Below are 16634 nucleotides of genomic sequence, written 5' to 3'. Positions count from 1 at the left end.
ACTACTCGACCCACGCAACCCTCAATGACTAGCTCCAACTACCGGCATACACGATACGTTTCAACCCTGAACCCTGATGACAACTTACCGCAATCCAATTGGAAGTCCAACTGAATTAACGCAGATGTACCACGCCAGTTCTTATTCTAATATGTCCTTTATGTTTATACTGATTTGTGTTTTATGTTAATGGTGTTAATGGTTATACAAACACTGTAGCAGCTCTTACAAACCTTTTGGAACTCCCTTCTGGAGTTCCCAAGGCGAACCAGCCAATGGCTGAAAGCCTTGTAAATAAAGGAAAAAAAAAAAAAAAAAAAATAAATCACTTTCAATTGAACATTTGACATTGCTGTAAAAAAACACATGCTTATAAAATTCAATGCTACTATTACTATTATTGTAATTTTATGTAAAATTTATGTTTTTTTGCTGTATAGTTCAACCGGCGGAAACTAACGATTTTAAATTGGCTCAGTACTTGACTAGCCTATTGGTCCATTCTGGTCGAAATTCTACAATGTTTGTTTTGATTCGCTATGAAAGTTGAACCAAGTTTGGGACCAAAGATACCAGAGCTGAGCTAAAAAGTTGAGAACGTTTCTTCGGGACCTACTAGTCTTAGAGTTCCAAGTGTAAATTTACAATATTTTAGCTGTGTATTAATCATTTAAATTATGAAGGGAACTGTCAGTGACCTCACACTTCGCAATGGTCCGCAAGCAGTATGTAGCAACACACTTAAAAATACTTAATCTTACACGTGATGGAATCATTTCTCAGCCGCCTGTCTCTATTTGCAAGAGAGTTCGTGGGGCAATACCAGGTGAGATTCATGCGCTACCACGGACCAAATTTTCGCGATTCGGCAGGTTCTGCAGAAATGCCGAGAATACAACGATAATTTGTTCATCGATTTCAAATACGCATACGACACTGAGTAGGCTGTGCGTGTGATCGAACCTGACGTTTGTTTTTTCCGTGGAGTTTTTTTTTATCTATAATCGGTTGCTGATCTGGCTAAAACCAGGCCCAGGAGACAATTTTTAGTTACTCAGTGAATTCACTAAGACAGAAGAAGCCCTGCGAGAGCTGCATCTCATTGTATCTAGTTTTACGTCCCTGTTATTTCCCGCTGAGAAGCTGTTCCGAAGACAAGTAGAACCTCCATGAGGCGTTCCGTAATACATCCTATCATTAGTTACATCATTCGTTGAGTCGCAGCGTTGAACCTGACTATTGGCCACGAAAAGGCTTGCCAATGCACATCAAAAATCGATTACATACATCCGAACATTTGTTTATCTCGAATCGACGGAAGACATTCCGCACAACTACCATAAACCGGACTAGTTCATGTTAATCTTCGTCAAGCTTCGTCTACAGTTTGGACTTCTACATCAACACATGTCAAGCAGCCTTCAGGTTCAGGTTCAGGCTAAACTTGGTGAGTTCGTTCAATTTTGTAATTTTTTATCTTTTCCAACCAGTTGTCAAGCAGTAATCGATAAAAGAACAAGGTATCATTTTAGGCGTATTTCGACAACTCTTACACCAGTAACTGAGGGTAGCGGTGAATTTCTACAAAAAACATTACCAAACCATTGATTTCAAGGTTTAGAAGTTTTGGCCTAGATTTAGTATTCAGCAGCAGGACAAATCAGCTGAAGTCTCTGTTAGGATCAACAAAAGATTCAATAAATGTCTTAGGGAAAGCCGGAGTCTACAAAATCTCTTGTCCAGATTGCAATAAAATCTACATTGGTCAGACGAAAAGGACTTTGGAAACAAGGTTTAAGGAACACACCGCAGAGGTAAAAAAGGCTAGCAAAGAGATGGATAAAGGACTTCATTATGAATTTAAATCCAAGGTTGCAGAACATATATCGTTACAAAGGGGCACAATTTGACTAAGGATAACATTAATATCCTGCGGACTGTATCTTCGCCTTGGAAACTAGTCGTAGCTGAAAGTTTAGAAATATTTAAACATAATCCAGCAATGTTGCTTAATAGAGATCAAGGAAACGGATACTCGACACTCTTCAGCATGCTACCTAAAACAACACATCATAGCATGCCTCTGCCTGTTGGAGACTGATTTTAGGTACCTGGTTAGGTAAATTTTGACATGACAGTGGATACCTGCTCATTTTTAGTACCTATTGATTAGTATATAACTCGTAGATAAAAGATGGATTCTTCAGTGGTGTTGAGTACTTGGCACTGATGAAGTCTGCAAGTAGTAGACGAAATACGCGTATCTGTCAAAAGATAAGCAATTATAACGGAATTAAAAGCAAATAAACCAGCCCACTCAAAGCTCTTCATTAAGGGATTCCTTTAAGAGGTTCGACAAATTTAAAGGATTGGATATACGACAGTGGAGTATGGAAGAAACCCAGCAGGTCCCAAACGACCTGATGTCTGATCAATGTAAGGCGAATTTAAGGTACATGTCGACCCAATGTCGGGTTGATGTCGAGTCAATTTTGTGTGTATGTCGGGTCAATGTCAGGTCAGCATCGGGTTGGGGTTTGATAGAAGTCAGATTGGTGTCGGGTTGGCTTAGATTTTTCGCCAGAATGTCGACCAGAGCTCCGTTTGGATGTACATTACACTCAATTGAATGATATCAAGCGTTTCTGAAATGAGAATGATCCATGCCTTCTTCAAATGACTAAGCAAACCGATTCGAAGGAGGTCATTTTGATAGCGAATAGCAGCTTTTCCCATTTTCATCAAAAATGTTCAATTGATTTTGATAAATTACAGCACAACCCATTATTTGTAAGGTGCACTTCCAAAAAAACTACAATACAAAAGGCTAAAACTTTATCACACAAACGTTGATGTGAAATTAAACAATTTTTAACCATTTTCGGTAAGGTCAAATTATGGTTCGCGTTTATGCGGGCAGACCCCGAAGAAATCGACAGTGAGCATTCATAAGGGCGTATAACCGATGATCGATTCTCTTCATCGATTTTCTCTTTTGTTATTAACTCGCTAGATTTAACGTTTATCGGTACGTTTGCTGTTGCTTTTGATAGCCAGTACAACCTCTTACAACTCTGCATTGAACAAATTCTATAAAATTGTTTCGCTTAGCTGGAGCAATGCAAAGAGAAAAACGATGAAGAGAATCGATCATCGCGTATACGCCCTTATGCATGCTCACTGTCGAAATCTTCGATTGGGCGACACTGAGGCAGATTTGTCGGGTTGTGGGTTTTTGGGTACAAATGGGATCGAATGGGTATTCAGGAACGATTGTGTTTTTTGGCATAATGCGATGACGCTTTATCCGGCCAAAACACGTATTGTCCATCAGCATGATGTTTTTGTAGAGACGGGATCAAAATTTTCTTCAAACATTCGTTCTGGTACACATATTGATTGATTGCCAAACCAGAGGGCTTGAACCATGGCACGAGAAAGAGAACGAAGTCCTTTTGCGTCCATAATTTTGGCTGGTCTTCCACTACCTTGCTTGCGAGCAGTTGTTGGGGATCTTAGGATATGGTAAACAGTCGAAGCCGCAACATTTTCGCTTTTAAAATGTTGTACCGTATACTTTTTGCCGAGATTTCTGTGCAGTTCGTAGAACTGTACAACGCACTCGCGAAATACTTCTTGTTTGGACGGCATTTTGAGCAAAACTGAGCAAGCATAAACAAAACAGAAAATACTAGCAGAAAGAGGAGAGAGAGAGCCAACACATACACACTCTTATTTCTCTCTGAGCTCGTTTGTTGTTGAGCATAGAGGCCTCGAAAAAATTCAAAAATTTTAGTTGCCACCCGTTACATGGTCCTTAGATTTGACTTACAATTCAACAACTGGACATGCATATTTTAAATATCATAACATCGTTATACATTTGAGCAGTTTAGAAAGATTGAGTGAGTGAGTAATACATTTGCACACTGTGCGGCATCAGGAACATTTTGAAGCACCGGTTTACTTCTTCTCAGCCAACAGCTCATCGGCGGCAGCCGAAACTTCTTTCCACGAGTAGTCGATATCCGAGATTTCGGTAAACCGTGAATTTTGCCTCGACCGTTGATTCTTGAGCAGGGCCTCGTTTAGTTCGTTGGTTCCCTTTAGTTTGAAGCAAACCAAACCCATCTGAACGGTGGAGAAGATTTCGAAACGGCTATCAGCGACACAGAGAGCTTCAAATTGCTTAGCGAATGCACAATGGCGACGAATGTGAGCCTGGATGTTCTCAACGCCATACAGTCGGAGAACAAACCACAGCTTCAGAGCACGGAAACGTCTGCCCAACGGGATTTGCCAGTGACGGTAATCCGGAGCCGATCCTTGCACATCGTGTTTCAGATAAAGTGGATCTACGTTGAAGGCATTTACAATCCAGTACGGTTTCTTCAGCCACAGGGCACTGCAGTCAAAGTTCACCAGCATCCACTTATGTGGGTTGAAGTTGAAGGAATCGGCCGTTTCAATTCCCTTCATCAGAGAACGATACTCCGGGCATACAAAGGTTAATCCAGCATAGGCAGCATCCACGTAGTTGTTGCCAACCGGGCCAAGTTCATCCAAGCGATCGAAAGCACAGGTGTTTGTCGTACCGAGGGTGCAAACGGCATAGAAAGGAATCAATCCTTCGGCCAAACCCTGCTTGATGGCTTCCTCAAGAGTTTCACCGCGGAGTTGCAAGTTGCTGTCCGCCTTCAGCGAGCGCAGTTTCACACCTCCTAGGAGACCTGCTCGTTCCACCGACGAGTGCGATTGGATTGAGGTGTATCTCACCAGTCGGGAAACGATGTATGTCTCATCCCACTCAGGAAGTTCCTCCTGAGCTCGCTTAATCGCTTTAGCCTTGGCACCGAGCAAAGCGACAAGGGTAGCCTCACTGGCAGTTCCCTGAATGACGCCACCTGCTTGAGCTCCAGAGCTAGCTAGGAACTCTTCTGAAATTCCCAACATTTTACCTAACCAGTTGAGCATTTCGACCTCCAATTCAGTACACGCCGGGCTGGCAATCCATGTGAATCCAATGCAAGCGATCGCACCGCTGAGCATATCGGCTACGATGGCCGTCGGGAAGTACGCGTGGAATTTAGGACTGTGCCAGTGGGTGACACCGGGCATGATGACCCGCTCGATGTCAGCCATCACTTCTTGCCAGCTTTCTGGCTTTTCGGGAGCCTCGGATGGAATCAATGGCCGCAGGTAACCCGGTTGAACTTCCGGAAGGACGCGCCGATCTCGGATATTCTCCAGGTAGTCGGCGATGTAGTCCACAATTTCCTTGGTAAACTCTTTGAACTGTGGGGCCTGCATTTCGGTGACAGGTGGAACCTCAAACTTGTTAGTGCCCATTCCGAATTTGGTTAGGAAGGCGGGGGAATTGAGGGACTGGCATTTTGATGAAAATTGACTGAACACTTCTAGTATAGAAATATTTTTTAACACAAACGGACAAACGAAGGCGCGATGTGATCGACACAATGCTAACGATATACAATCGCACTCATCATGTTGGTTTGCCTTTGAGGACTTCGGTTCGCGAGAAAATGGCCGTACAAGGGTAGTTTACCAAATGGAGTTAAGGCCATTTCAATTGTTGGTGTTGATATCATGGGTTTCTGGATGGGTGGTACTGTCAACCCACCGCTATTTCTTTGCTGTCTTTCTACTTATTGAGCTGATTTTATGAAGATAACTTGTTTATAGATGACACTAATCACATACAAAAAAAGACTCGGTTGAAGGACAACCGAGAAATAGCGGTTCGTGAACGGTACCACCCATTGCATATATAGAGGGAATGCTGTAATAGCAAAATTATTCATGAGCCTATGACCTTTTGAATCGTGAACAGTTTAGATTCTAGGAAACTTATGGCCTATTAGATGGTGAACTGCTTAGCTTAGAATCCTACATACTATCCGGCCAATAAGCTAGACCTGTTGCTGTCGGATAGTTAAGTTTCGAATAGTAAATCTGTTGGGCAACATCTTATAATAAACAAAAATCGCGATGTCGGATAGACCTGCTGGATGATTGAGGACATTGATTGACGGATGCCTCATATTGTTAAGAATGTTCAAAACCATACATATTCTGGATATTGTGTCTATAGACTTTACTAAGAGTTAAACTTAATTGACTAAATATTATCTTAGTAGATTTTTAGATATATTTTGGGGCCTAACTGTTGTTCGTGACTAAGAAATTCAGCATAGGGGAAATGGATGTAATGTCGGCCTAGATGCCTCTAATTTGGGCCCATACATAAATTGAGCAATATACTAAAATTTCAATAGCAACCAAAAATATCCTTTAGTACCGTCCCAATGACGCGTTCATCTAGATAAAATTGATAAATAGCAGATTTTTAGCGATGGGCCCAATCTTAGATCCATGGGCTAACATTAGAGCCATTTCCTCTATGTATTTATTTTTATTTTCGGAAATTATCTCAGTTTGTTTAATCCTTGCCAAATCTGGAAGGAATGCCAGATTATAGCCTAAAGACCTTTTTTATTTCTTCTAATAGGAAACATGATTGCACTATGAAATTATTTGAATATTGGCCAGCAAAACCAATGAATATCGAATTTCAAACTGAAAACTCTGTTGCCGCCACTCTGTTGAAAGCGATGTCAATAAAGTAGTCGAAGACGTGGCCTATCAATAAATTTCAAACAAAACGCATCGTACCTAACTATAGAGTAGAATGTACCATCCAACGGCGAGATACTGCTTCATTGGCCTATTCAAAATACCAGACCAATCCAAGCCCAAAAGTAGCTTGATCACCTAGTCACGAGCTGGGCTCCGAAATGCAACGGATTCAATGATTCATTAGAAGTTCGTGTTCTATCAGCTTGTAGCCTCGGGTCTTTTTCTCTGAACTCCCAGATTTGAGTTCATCCAAATACAGAGGGAGAGATGCATGCCTATACCGTACACAGAACCGTACAAGCGACAAGTTGTTGGGGATAAATTGCACTTTCGAAGGGGATGATGTGATGTGCAGCCATTCCGACGTCTGCCCAATCCGGGGGAGAATGCAAGTGCCCCTCGTTTGAAGCTAGATAAAATATATAAATAACGCCTAAATCCACCGTTGAATTATTACACTCCGGGGGGGGATGACTTATGCGAACGAACCCAGTGGGATTTTAGCTCTTGAAAACATTGCACAAATTGATACATATCCTGGCGCAGAGTGTGGCTCATCCGACAAATCCCTATCTGCACCAACATCGGTAAAACTTTACTCCGGGCTTGACCCACTTCCATGCCCTGGAGTTACGACGCTGCTGCAACACACAGAAGACCCCACACCGATATAATTTATCGTTTGCTTTAAATAATTACTTTACACCCGCAACAGCCTCCTTTGATCTCGACAGAGAGCACATACATAAATGACAATACTGCTGCTGTTTGCTGCTTTGTTACTCTGTTATCGTTCGATTTCACAAACCAAATAATCCCCCCCGGTTCACAGCATACATACCTCACCTACCTACCTACCAACCTAGTAAAAACAGAAGCTGCATTAAATAAATTTTCCTCACCATTTCCATTCGTTGCCTGGCACCCATTCTCCTGAAGTCCTGAAGAAGCTTAGACACAAAAATAACCGATCGACTTTTGGCTTTGAACATGCGACCGAAGAAGCCTCGAAGGAACCCGCTGGTAATGGTAATAGTGGGGGTAGTGAAAACCTGTTTGTTCTTAAGAAGGAAGCTGTGCTTCGTCTTCTGTCGGGCGGTGGGAGTTTGGTACATATCTATGATGCTGTATGGTGGGTTTGCTCAAGGCAAAAACACGTTCCCGACATGTATCTTGGTTTTCCGCCGTCTGCGGGAATATTTTTTTTCCATTGGTTTTTCCCTGTACAGATATGAAAGCTGAAGATGAGCGCGATCCGTTGTACAAAACCAATAAGATACAGTAGGTTAGGTGCTGGACCGTGTGGTGAGGTGAATCTGTGCGGTAATGACTCACTCACTCACTGAAGGCCAACGTGGGATATTTCCATCCTGGGCGGCTTTCACCTAGACCTGCGGTCTGGTCCAATTTCGTTGTTTGGGGCTGGGTTTGACTCTGTTGCGATGTTTCCACCCCTTAGTACAGTGTGAGTGTTTGCCGATTCGCGGGAACATTATTTTTGTTTTCGGGGATTCTTGTAAAATTTTGAAACCATCATCACTTTCATAGTTCTTCTTTTCTCCACGAGTGCCAACTTTGATTTGCCAATCGTTGTTATTAAAATTCCCTTAAAATATTCCTCAGAAATCTGTTGGTATGCCCTTTAGAATTTTATGCTACCAGCTACCACCCCTCTTGTCTTGGGCGTATCCAGCGAGGCATCTTTCATATTGCTCGCAATCTCCGACACCGGCGAGAGACCAGCAGCCGAGCACTTTTGCAAGCGGAAAACATGCGGATTCACGGCAACGTCGGCCACCGAATCACCACCAAAACTCGCGACGGACACATTATCAACACGTTTTCAGGCTGATTCACCAACCGGACCGATCTCTCAATAGAACTACACGCCGAAAGTGTAGCATCTGAACTCGGAGAACCGGGTTCCCGGGAGGCAATGAAAGCTGCGTCGTATATTTTCGAGGTTAGATTCAAGGTCAACTGCAAAACACCAAATTTCAGCACACAAATTAACTAATTTAAAGCAAAAATGTTTGATTCGCTGACGAATAATACGCAGCAAAAGAAAAACACGTCAGCTTTCAAGTGCGGCCTACTGCGATCTGGAAAATAACCTAAGAATTCCTTTAAAATTCTTCTCAAAATGACGTTGGGGGAATCTCTTGGAAATTTCATGGAATTTCCTTCGGAATCCTCTTTAGACTCTCTATTTTTTTGCCTTTGTTTGTTTTCCGTCGATCTTGATTTACGTGCTGAGCACCAATGCATTGCAATGCTACCGACGCCAGGGAGGCAGCTCCCACACCTAGACCCTACATATCGACCCATCAACTCATGAACCGGGACCAACGGCTTTACAGATGTCATGCCTCAGAACATCCCGGCGGTGCCGACTGGGATTGAACCCAGGCCTGCTGGGATGAGAGACAATCACGCTTACCACTACACCACCGGCGCCGCTAACTGCTTCCAGCTGACACGATGGTAGTTGCGTCGGGAAGCTTGGTGTTTGGCGTTCAGGTCGCCAGCGATGATGTACTTTTGGCACCGTCAAGTTAGTTTGATGATGTCCCTCCGCAGGTCTGCTGCCGACCCGTCCCTGATGGTGACTTGCTTGGGGCAGTAGGTCGCAATTATGGTGATAGGGCCGACAAGAGTGGAGACTTCTACCCCTAAAGCTTCGGTGGTTTTCAGCTGGAAGCTCGGCAGAAGCCGACAGCAGATGTTTCTTGTTGTCTTAGAAGCCGGAAGTCATGAAGATAGAAGTTTACCTCCGGTTTCAGGTGGGTTTCGGTGATAACGGCAATGTCGATGTTTTGTTTGTTGAGGAAGTCAACGAACTCGATGTTCTTGCTCTTGAGCGAGCAAGCGTTCCAGTTGGCGATCTTGATGGTTTTACGGTTCACGATGAAACGTGATGCAGCAAGAATCTGCTCGGTTCTGGTTCTGCAGGAGCGCTTGATGATGATTGCTTCTGCCATGATGGTAATGAGTTCCTCTGTTGTGCGTAGCTCTTCGTTTTTATGCGATGGTGGGGCATCATCCCGACGCCACGATAGTCCCGGGGGAGGGGACGAAACCGTTGCCGCATAGGACTGACGGCTCGGATTAGCCGGATGGTTTGGCATCTCAGCAGTTGGCGGGACCGATGCAGCAGCAGCAGTAGCCAAACGGTTGTTGAGCGGTAGTGGCGCAAGAATCGGAATCGGACGCCGTTGGCTAATGGCGGGGAAATTCTGCTCATTGCGTGCCGGTACCTTTTTTCGACCCGGCTGGTTCTGCGTGGAGGCCCTTTGCGGATTTCCATGATTTCCGCCCGCTTCGGACAAGACTTGCTGGTAGCTCGATGTGCTGCACCACAGTTGGCGCATTGTGGATCGGCGTTCTCCATCCTCTCGCATTCTTCGGGTGCGTGTTGCTTGCCACATTCGTTGCAGCGATGAGCCACGTGGCAATTTTTGGTCCCATGCCCAAACATTAGGCAGTTTGAGCATTGTGTGACGTTACGGGGGCGAGGTTGGTAGCGTTCCCACTTAACCACTATGTGTAAAAGCGCCCGAATAAACTGCACGTCCTTCAAACACGTTGTGTTTCGCTCGAGATGGATCAAATACAGCTGGTCACGATACTTACGGGAGGCGTCGTGCTGATTCATTTTGAAGACTTGCGTCTGCTTTACCAACAATCAATACGAAACTAACGATTTTAAATTGGCTCACCACTTTTTTTTTTTTTTAATCTTTATTTTAAAAATCTCTAAAATAAAGATTAAAAAAAAAAAAAAAACCACTTTAGTAGCCTATTGGTCCCAAGCAAACGATTAACGTACCCTATTCTAGTTGAAATTCTATTACTACACTATGTTTGTTTTGATTCGCTATGAAAGTTTGACAGATAACATCAGGGGTGTGTGGATTCATGCAGAACATGCGGGGGTGAGTGAAATAGCTTGGGACTGCTTGGGACCGTTGCGTTGTTCTGGTACTGAGTGAGCCAAAAATAATAATGATTTTCTTCGGGACCCACTTCGGGAACTTGTCAGCAAACACGAACTTGAATCTTCCCGTCGCGATGTAAAACTTTTGACCGGGAAGCTGCTAAAAATCGAGTTTGACGTATGTTTCGTCATTGATCAAAGTGCAGCCCTTGTGTTTGTCAAAACATGGTCGTACAAGAGCCTTGCACGCGTTTTGGCAACGGAATTCTGCTTCATATGTCGGTTCGGATGTTTACTGGCTTTGTACGGCCAGGGAAGGATACACCTGGCAAGGATTTTGCGCACCGTTTGAAAGTTGGCGTTGTACCTTCTAGCCACATCTCGGATCGAAAGACCAGGGTTGGCTTTAACGCACCTCAACACCTTGCTACGCAGCTGACGATCCCTGGTTCCAGTTTTTTGGTAGGTCCGCTGATTCCTTTCCACACTCAGGGTTTCCTTGTAGGGTTTGAGCACTCGACAAGCTGTTGTTTTCGGCATCTTCAGCACTTGGAACCGGACCACTCCGGATTTTCCAGGTGTTTGTGCACAATATTTTTTCTTCTTTCGAGTTCCATTTGACGTTATTTCTGAACGCGATCGACTACTTAGATCAAATTTGCACCAGTTGTTCTCAATAGAAGCGTATAAACAACCAACTGTCAAAGATTTTCGATTTCCATCCCTACACTCAAAAAATGCCACACGTTTGATCGAAGTGTTTAAACACTTGATTTTTTAAATGCACAATCACATTTACTTTAAGTGTATTCCACCTTGGTTCAATGTATTATACACGTTAATTTATAGTGGTTCAAAGTTGAAAATGTTAAAATCTTTCACTATCGATTCAAGTGTATTGCACATTGAATCACGCTACTGTTCAAAACAGATGGATTTAAAGTGTTTTGCATTTCAATGCGATGTGAATTGCTTGCTCAAAAAGGTAAACATCGAAAACAAGACTTGTGACTTTATCCTATCAACCCGCCTCATATATGAGAACAACCGTGGCACAGTGAGATCGAACGAAGACTCCAGCAGCAGCACACCCCAACAGTCCATGATCGAATCCCAAATCAGACCCATTAAAAGCTATGTGAAAGCTCTGGCCTCATTGTTAGAGTCGGCAAAGTAGAAGTCGATAAAGTAGAATATTGTAGAATATTGAACTATGATGTGCAAAGATATTGATATCCCCAAATGAGGCACATAGAATCCAAGTGTGTAACAATTCAAATCCATAGTGCTCAGGCATGATTCATAGCATAAGATTCAGACATGAAATGGATGTGTTTCACAATAAGCGCAAAATTAAGTGTGAGACACATGATAATGACGTGTCGAATTTTTTGAGTGTAGAGGCGTGCTAGCGGCGTGCGAGGGGCGTACCAATTTACTTTTAGTCAGCCTTTATACGATTGATTTTATTGACAATGATCGTATTCGTATGTTAACAGCAATGCCACTTTGCCAGATTTTTGTTACATAAAACAATAGTTCCAAAAATTATCTATTTTTTTAGCTAAGCAACTTGTTATAAAACCTTACGGTAGCAAAATAAACAAGGAGATCCCAACTTTTTTCGTGTACACAAATCTGTTAACATCACATTAGACTCAACGCTCAAACGCTTATATTCTATAGTGAAATCCAACCAGCCATTTGAAATTGAAGATTTGCCTTTTTCTGTACGTTTGGTGATCAAAAAGCTTATCAAATTATAGGAAAAGTGGTCTTCTACAAATGGCTTCAATAATATAATTGCTTGAAATCAGGAAAAAAATTGATTTTTAGACTACATAAACGCAAGCTCCACCGCTTAACATTTTCTTTGTTGTTGCAGGATCGTTGCATTATCCTGGGATGCAACGAGGACAAATTTCTACTTTTCGGGTTCCAAACTCGGGGAGCAACAAATTTGCGCAGTGGAGAAAGGTTGTCACTATAATGCTCCCATCATTTTGTTGAAGCAGACTTTGTTGAATATAAGGGAGAGCCCAGGCACACAATATGCTAGGTCTTTAAATCCGCTAGCACAGAGTCCCTAACTTAATCCAGTATATCCAGCAGACTGATTTGGACGTCGATTTCGGGATGGGAATCTGCAATCATACAAAACATATCCTAAATAATATCGGTGCATCAAAAAACGTATTTCCCTAATATTTCAATGGCATTGCAATGAAAATTAACATAATATTTTCGGTGTCCAATGGGAGATGAAAAAGTCTAGATAAACATTTCAAATGGTCCTATCTGCATTGATCGATTCTCTTCATCGACTTGCTCTTTCGTCAATAACTCAGCTGCAAAACCTTTTCCTGTTGTATTTGACGTTTTGGACGCTAGATAATAACCTCCTTTATCAAACTATGTGGTAGAATTAGCGCGAAATCTGTTTGCATAGCAGTGGTTATGAAAAGAGAAAGTCGATGAAGAGAATCGATCAAAGCATTTGAAATGTTCATCGAGAAGTGTTCTCACCGATTTTGAGAGAGCGATATTTGCACGCTTTGGATGGGAGAGGATAATCCCCTTTATTCTGCGAGTCACGTGACTCTGTCAACGGTGAGGTGACAATTCAAGAGCAAATTTTCATTATGTCGAAAGTAACATTCGCACCGATCCGAGAAAAATAAAGTTTAGTATTGATGACCGGAAAGTTATTCCTATTTCCAATTAAACACAAATAATCTCATAGTGATAGCAATGTATAACATATTAAACAGGGCTTTAATCATAAAAAGCAGATCGCAAGCTTTCGTGCTAAAAAATAGTGGTTTTTGAGTTAAAAGTTATTATACGTCGTTTGGTGGCCTCCTAATCACAAACGAAATGACAGACGACTAACTGGCGAAGAAATTAATTAAAATAATGTGGTTCACTGTAATAGAAGCTTGTGCCATCATCCACCAGATGGGCTAGTATTTTTGTTTTGATTTGAACAAAGTTGATTTTGTGTGCAATGATCTTTGACAGTGTGCAAAGAGTGTATCATTTTGTATTTTTTGTATGCATTTCAGTTTTGAGTAGAGTGAAAGAGATAGAACCAACACATTCTAGTACATTTATTGGCTCACTATTTGACTAGCCTATTGGTCCCAAGCAAATCGATTAACGTATCCCATTCTAAAGGGTGATACGGTCAAAATTTGGTCAATATCAACTTGACGTATTTCTTTCAATTTTGCATTTAAAAAACCTGAACACCCCTCATTTTGAAGGTGTGTGTGTGTAGAATGTTGCTCCTATTTTGATTTTGGAATTCACTCTTCAGTTGTCAAAATGCCGTCCAAGCAAGAAGAGCAGCGTATCAAAATTTTGCTCGCGCATCGCGAAAATCCGAGCTACTCGCACGCAAAGTTGGCAAAATCGCTAAAAGTTGCCAAATCAACCGTTACAAATGTAATTAAAGTGTTTGAGGAACGTTTGTCGACAGCCAGGAAGTCTGGATCGGGGGGAAATCGAAAACCGGAAGCCGCTGAGACGACAAAGAGAGTTGCCGGTAGTTTCAAGCGAAACCCTAACCTCTCTCTCCGAGATGCCGCAAATAAGCTGGGTGTATCGTCTACAACCGTGCATCGAGCCAAAAAACGAGCCGGACTATCGACTTACAAGAAGGTAGTGACTCCAAATCGCGATGATAAACAAAATACGACGGCCAAAGCGCGATCCCGGAGGCTGTACACGACGATGCTGACGAAGTTTGACTGCGTGGTAATGGACGACGAAACCTACGTCAAAGCCGACTACAAGCAGCTTCCGGGACAGGAGTTTTATACGGCAAAAGGAAGGGGAAAGGTAGCAGATGTTTTCAAGCACATGAAACTGTCAAAGTTCGCAAAGAAATATCTGGTTTGGCAAGCCATCTGTACCTGTGGCTTGAAAAGCAGCATTTTCATAACTTCCGGGACTGTCAACCAAGAAATTTACGTGAAAGAGTGTTTGAATAAACGTCTGCTGCCTTTCCTGAAGAAACACGGTTGTTCCGTACTGTTTTGGCCGGATTTGACATCTTGCCATTACGGTAAAAAGGCCATGGAGTGGTACGCCGCCAACAACGTGCAAGTGGTTCCCAAGGACAAGAACCCTCCCAACACGCCAGAGCTCCGCCCAATTGAGAAATACTGGGCTATTGTCAAGCGGAACCTAAAGAAGACCAAAAAAACTGCTAAGGGCGAGCAGCAGTTCAAGGCAAACTGGCTTTCTGCGGCGAAGAAGGTGGACAAGGTGGCTGTACAAAATCTGATGGCAGGGGTCAAGCGTAAGGCCCGGCAATTCGGATTTGGAAAAGCGGAAGCCGAACTGAATATTTTTCCTGAATTTTATACTAATTGAACTTGAAAAAGAAATTTAATTTGATTTTTTAAATAAACGATTTCACCGATTTACACGCGTTTTCCCTTGACCAAATTTTGACCGTATCACCCTTTAGTATAAATTCCAGTACACTGGAACCTCCATTTACGAACCAAAACGGGGGTTCGTAAATCGAATTAGTGCGTAAAAAAAACCTCGTTATTTGGGATTTACTTCGTAAAAAGAGGTTTTTGAAAATATTGTCAAATACCCCACAATATGGGTATTTTTGGAATCAGGGTGGCGTGTATGGACCGGAAATCGATGTCTGACGCCATTTCGAAATCCAAGATGGCGGCTTCCGGTTAAAGAAAAACTTCAAAATTCTGTCATATACCACACAATATGGGTATTTTCGGAATCGGAGTGACGTGTAGGGACCGGAAATCGATGTCTGACGCCATTTTTAAATCCAAGATGGTGGCTTCCGGTTACAGGAAAACATGGAAATTCTGTCAAATACCCCACAATATGGGTATTTTCGGAATCGGGGTGACGTGTAGGGATCATAAATTGATGTCTGACGCCATTTTGAAACCCAACTGTAATCGATTTCCGGTCCCTACACGTCACTACGATTCCAAAAATACCCATTTTGTGGGGGTATTTGGCAGAATTTCCAAGTTTTTCTGTAACCGGAAGCCGCCATCTTGGATTTTAAAATGGCGTCAGACATCGATTACCGGTCCCTACACGTCACTCCGATTCCAACAATACCCATATTGTGAGGTATTTCACAGTATATCCCAGTTTCCCAAAATCACAAAAAAAAACTCGTTATTTGGAATTTACTTCGTAAAAAGAAAACTCGTTATTTGGGATTTACTTCGTAAAAAAACCTCGTTATTTGGGATTTACTTCGTAAAAAGAGGGACCTAAATTGAATACTGCGTAAAAAAAGACTTCGTAAACGGAGGTTTCAGTGTACTACACAATGTTTGTTTTGATTCGCTATGAAAGTTTGACAGATAAAATTAGGGGTTCGTGGATTTTCCAATGTTTCGAGGGGTGCATCGATTAGTTTGGGACCGAAGATAGTACCAGAGCTGAGCCAAAAAGTTGAACTCGTTTCTTCTGGTCTACCTCTATGGTAGTAGCGTTGCCATGTTGTACACTGAAAAATTGCAATAGCAGGTTCGTCACCAAAGTTTTCGAGCCGCTCCGTCTTTCACTTCGTTTGTGCCCTAATGTTACTTAAGTCAAAGTGTATTTACCAGGATATTCGGGAGAATCATAAATCACGTCTTCTTACGTGCAGCCCACTCATCATTTTAGGACCACCGAAATCATCTTAGCAACAAACAGTTGATTTATTTACTTTTATAATGAGAAAGCGAAACGAAGAACGTACACTATTCAAAGGTTTATCTGCGCTGTTACTTAAGACAAACGGCATCTCCATAGAAATCGGGTAACCTAAGTAACATCGGAAAATATTTTGATCGGAAGGTGATTACGGTAAATAAATTTAAAAATGGGATGTGATCCTATATTCGGACAGTATATAGTGTAATATCAGGAGCATCGATTGACACTGATAGCTCGACTTTGTTTACCTTTGTTACTTTTGACGTAATGCAAATTTGCTCTTGTATTGTCACCTCACCGGTGACATTGAGCCACGTCAGGGGGGAATGAA

At 42.4% G+C, this 16634-nt stretch overlaps 1 protein-coding gene across 1 annotated transcript; it reads right to left on the bottom strand.

Moving 5' to 3' along the window:
- Positions 1-3872: 3872 nt before the first annotated feature.
- Positions 3873-5349, bottom strand: LOC135697393 (aromatic-L-amino-acid decarboxylase-like). The gene has a single exon (XM_065217007.1). It carries the CDS (start codon positions 5347-5349, stop codon positions 3964-3966), a length of 1386 nt encoding a protein of 461 aa, XP_065073079.1. The 3' UTR covers positions 3873-3963.
- Positions 5350-16634: the final 11285 nt, after the last annotated feature.

The sequence above is a fragment of the Ochlerotatus camptorhynchus genome, unplaced genomic scaffold (genome assembly GCF_037179485.1).
Source record: "Ochlerotatus camptorhynchus isolate MF236.1 unplaced genomic scaffold, CSIRO-AGI_Acam_v1.1 ptg000070l, whole genome shotgun sequence".
Lineage (NCBI taxonomy): Eukaryota > Metazoa > Arthropoda > Insecta > Diptera > Culicidae > Ochlerotatus > Ochlerotatus camptorhynchus.
This window is presented reverse-complemented; position numbering and strand designations above follow the sequence as displayed.

Coding starts and splice junctions, on each gene's coding strand:
- LOC135697393 (XM_065217007.1), bottom strand. CDS start 5,349: ATGGGCACTAACAAGTTTGAGGTTCCACCTGTCACCGAAATGCAGGCC.